The sequence below is a fragment of the Entamoeba nuttalli genome (assembly GCF_000257125.1).
Source record: "Entamoeba nuttalli P19 unplaced genomic scaffold asmbl_3322, whole genome shotgun sequence".
NCBI classification, from domain to species: Eukaryota; Evosea; order Mastigamoebida; family Endamoebidae; genus Entamoeba; species Entamoeba nuttalli.
In genome coordinates this window covers 1-3,704 of record NW_008575996.1, presented here as the reverse complement: position 1 = coordinate 3,704, position 3,704 = coordinate 1, and the positions used below count along the sequence as shown (strand labels likewise).

The following is a 3,704-nucleotide window of genomic DNA, read 5'->3' as shown; positions in this document are numbered from 1 at the left end:
CAAGTAATAAAATAATACATCACTATAATTTATAGTGAGTATCCTCAAATCTCCTCATAAAATAAAGGATGGAATAAATTAGACACTTAGAGTCTAAATCTAAACAATCACTATCGAGGAGACTTTTACAGGTTTCGTTGAATGTCTTGCACAATGTTAGACAAGAGAGGGAACATCGAATGAAATAAAAAGTACCACACTTTAAATAACTTATAAAACGTGTAAACAACGCATTAAACATGCAAATAAAGAGACAAAACAGACACTTTTCAACTTTATTGAATTATATTTTTATCATACTTATAGTTTGACATGCAATTTTCTACTTCACACAGTCAATAAACCGAAAAAATAGAAAATTCCAACTAATATAAATAGTTCAACTCATAACTATCAAAACATCAAACAACATGTCACAACCTCAAAAAAGATATTATGAATTTAGAGCCATGCACGGCTTTATAACAATGAACTTTGCACCACAACAAAAAGTTCCAAATAAAGAAACAATAAAAAATGCAATTGAACAGTGGTGCTCCACAAAAAATAAACAAGCTCATATAAAATATTTAGCTATAGTGAAAATTACACAAGGACTTAATAAGCACCTCCATGCTTTCTTCGAACTCGAGGATGTTGCATATACTAGAAAAAGGGTGTTGGTGAATATCAATGGAAATCCAGAAATTATTAAGTTTGAAAAAATAACAGAAAATAAAAATTATGATGGTTCGTTTAATTCTATCATCGAATATTTAAAAAGACAGAAAGATAAAAATCCAAATGAAGGAGCAATATTCGAAGAAATTGGAAAAATGGACAAGAACAAAGGGAGATTAGGAGATACAGACATAGGAAAAGCACTCAGAATGGCAGACTTAGAAGAAGCACATGCTTACTTAAAAAATATCAGCTTAAAAGGTTATATGAATAATGTAGCTAAGTTTGATAGTATATGGGTTCAAGAGCATAGCAGAGATAACTATGGAAGAATTAAAATTAAATTACAAGCATGGAAAGAAGACAATCCAGTTGTCAAAAATAGTAGAATATGGTTAAACTATGCTCTGAGTGGGAAAACAAAAAGAGTCAAAACATTAATAATTGTAAGTGATACCAAAATGGGAAAGACTGAATTTGTAAATGACTTGCTGAAAGATTTGAAAGTAGATGAGTTTAGAGGAAGATTTATGATGGATGGACATAATGAAAATGTAAGATATGACATTAGATTATTTGATGATGCCAATTTAAACGATATTATTTGGTCCGAATTTAAATCGCTTATAAGTACTAGAGGAGAACAAATAACTATAAATGTAAAATACTCACATGCCAGAGTCACTTCCATACCAACGATATTAGTACTTAGTCGTGGAAGTTGGAAAGCACTTCAACGAACAGCTAAAGAATATGAAGATTTTGACTGGTTGAAGAAAAACACAATAGTACTTCAAACTAAAGAAAAATTATATATTGAACCACCACCTAAAGCAGAACTAATACAAGATAAAAGCAAATATGATGGACTGGATCAAAAACTAGTAGAAATGCTTTTAGAAAATGAAATTGAAGAGGTAAGTGAAGACATGGGAGATGTTACAATTGGCGATTTAAATGATGTTGTTGAACAAATAGAACAAGAAGGTCTAACTCCTCCTCTACAAATAGACATACCAAATGAAGAAGAAATACCAAGTAAAAGAATAGCAGTTGATGATCATGAAATACAAAAAAGATTCTTCGATACAAGTAAAAATATTTTATCAGAAGAAGGAAATAATAAATATATTACAACCCAAAGTGGAAAGAAGATAAGAATAGCAGATGAAGATAGTAGTGAACAAGAAGAAAGTGAAGACAATCCAGATACTCTAATTAATAATTGGAATACTGGTAATTTTTAATTAACTATTTTTATAGTTTATCTTTTATTTTTATTTAACATGAACTATTGGCATAGATTAAAGGTATTTAGAAGAAGATGGTATAATTAATGAAGTATAAAAATAATTGTTACTCAGATAACTAGTCACTAGATAGAATAAATGATAATTATGATCTAGATAATGGAGAATATGAATATTTTGAAGAAGATGTATATTTACACCCAGATGTTTATAACAAAAAGTTACTTTGATCCAGACAATGAACTAGAGCGAACAAATAAACCAGACATAATTAATGAATATTTTAGTAAGACAGAAGAATCTGTATTTGATGACGCAAACTACGAAGAATATAATGAAGAATTTGGTAATATTGACTATCCAAATGAAGAAGAACAGTCTAAAGAAAAACAAAAAGAAATACAGGATGAAGAAGCAACTACCTATAAAATAATTAATCCAATTAATCCTGAACAAATTTATACTTATGATGACAATACAATTAAAATACTTGATGGAGTTATTGACATCAACAATGATGAGGTACCTGTTGATACACTCATTCAAGTAGATTAAGATATTAAAAAGAATAACGAAATAATCGAAAATGATATATCAGAAGAGAATTTAAACGATATTACTGTATTAATTACTGATAGAGATGATAAAGTAATACTAGCAGACAATATAGAAGAAGATAAAATAGCAGAAGTACTGCAAAAATTAGAACAAACACCATTACAAGAAGAAATAGAAATACATAAAGATGTAAGATCCAGACAATTTCATAATACCACCAAAACAATACAAAAAAATAAACCAATGGATGATGAAGAAGATAAAAAGAATAGAAAAAGATATAGAAAATTAAATGACTTTTTTAATGATAATTATAAGAAAAGAGGTGAAGATATTTCATCAAATAATGAAAAGAATAGAGGAGATAATAAATGTAAAATAAAATATCAAGCTAAAAGATTATTCGAAGAGAAACTAACATCAGCATTGTTTAATCCACCAAGAAATAACATCTTACCACCACAACAACCAATACAAGAAATTAGATCATTAAAACAAATAATAATTAATCCACAACAAAAGAAGAAAAAGAAGTCTACCAAGAAAATAGACTAGATTAATTACAACAGCGGAAATAAACCAGATGACGATTCTAAAGGTATAAAAATCAAATTAAATGAATTAGAAGAAAGAAAAATGGCATTAAAAGAAGCAAATCAACACCTGCCTTTATACCTTTAGAATCGATAAATATTCCAAATGTCGAAGAAAACGAAGAACCAACATTACAAGATGATGGAGAAGACTTAGAATGGCATGATAACCATATGCAAGAAGAAATAAAACAAGACCCAGTAGCAGAAGATGCTGGATATTGGTAAAATTTTAAATATAATTCAGAAAAAAGAAAATAAACTATCCAGTACAACTTCTAGATGATAAAAACAAGATAATATAAATAAACTAGCAAAAGAATAAAAATACAAAGAAAAACAAGAGAAGATCAAAAAGATGAAAGATCCTATTAATAAAATAACAGAAGTATGTTAATAAGAAAGTTAAAAATATTTAAAAACATCCTCTATTAATAGAAGAAGAAATACCTAAAGAATTACTAGAAAAAAGGCAAGAAGAAGCGTTACATGATTATAATTATAGATTACAAAAGTTCAAATCAGAATTTATAATTATACAACAATCACCTTCTACAAAAACCAAAAAAGAAAGAGGAACAAAAGAAAGAATGTAAGAGTATATTTATAATAGAAGATAAAAAGAAAGAAGAAGAAACAAAAC

The 3,704-nt window shown here is 27.8% G+C and overlaps 3 protein-coding genes across 3 annotated transcripts; all 3 read left to right on the top strand.

Moving 5' to 3' along the window:
- Positions 1 to 410: 410 nt before the first annotated feature.
- Positions 411 to 1,907, top strand: ENU1_063010 (hypothetical protein; the record flags this gene model as incomplete). Its single annotated transcript, XM_008858198.1, has 1 exon — positions 411 to 1,907. The coding sequence occupies one exon, from the start codon at positions 411 to 413 to the stop codon at positions 1,905 to 1,907; it is 1,497 nt and encodes a 498-aa protein (XP_008856420.1).
- Positions 1,908 to 2,069: 162 nt separating this feature from the next.
- Positions 2,070 to 2,465, top strand: ENU1_063000 (hypothetical protein; the record flags this gene model as incomplete). Its single annotated transcript, XM_008858197.1, has 1 exon — positions 2,070 to 2,465. The coding sequence occupies one exon, from the start codon at positions 2,070 to 2,072 to the stop codon at positions 2,463 to 2,465; it is 396 nt and encodes a 131-aa protein (XP_008856419.1).
- Positions 2,466 to 2,711: 246 nt separating this feature from the next.
- Positions 2,712 to 3,023, top strand: ENU1_062990 (hypothetical protein; the record flags this gene model as incomplete). The annotated part of the gene is made up of 1 exon (XM_008858196.1): positions 2,712 to 3,023. One exon carries the CDS (start codon positions 2,712 to 2,714, stop codon positions 3,021 to 3,023), a length of 312 nt encoding a protein of 103 aa, XP_008856418.1.
- Between the last annotated feature and the right edge of the window lie 681 nt (positions 3,024 to 3,704).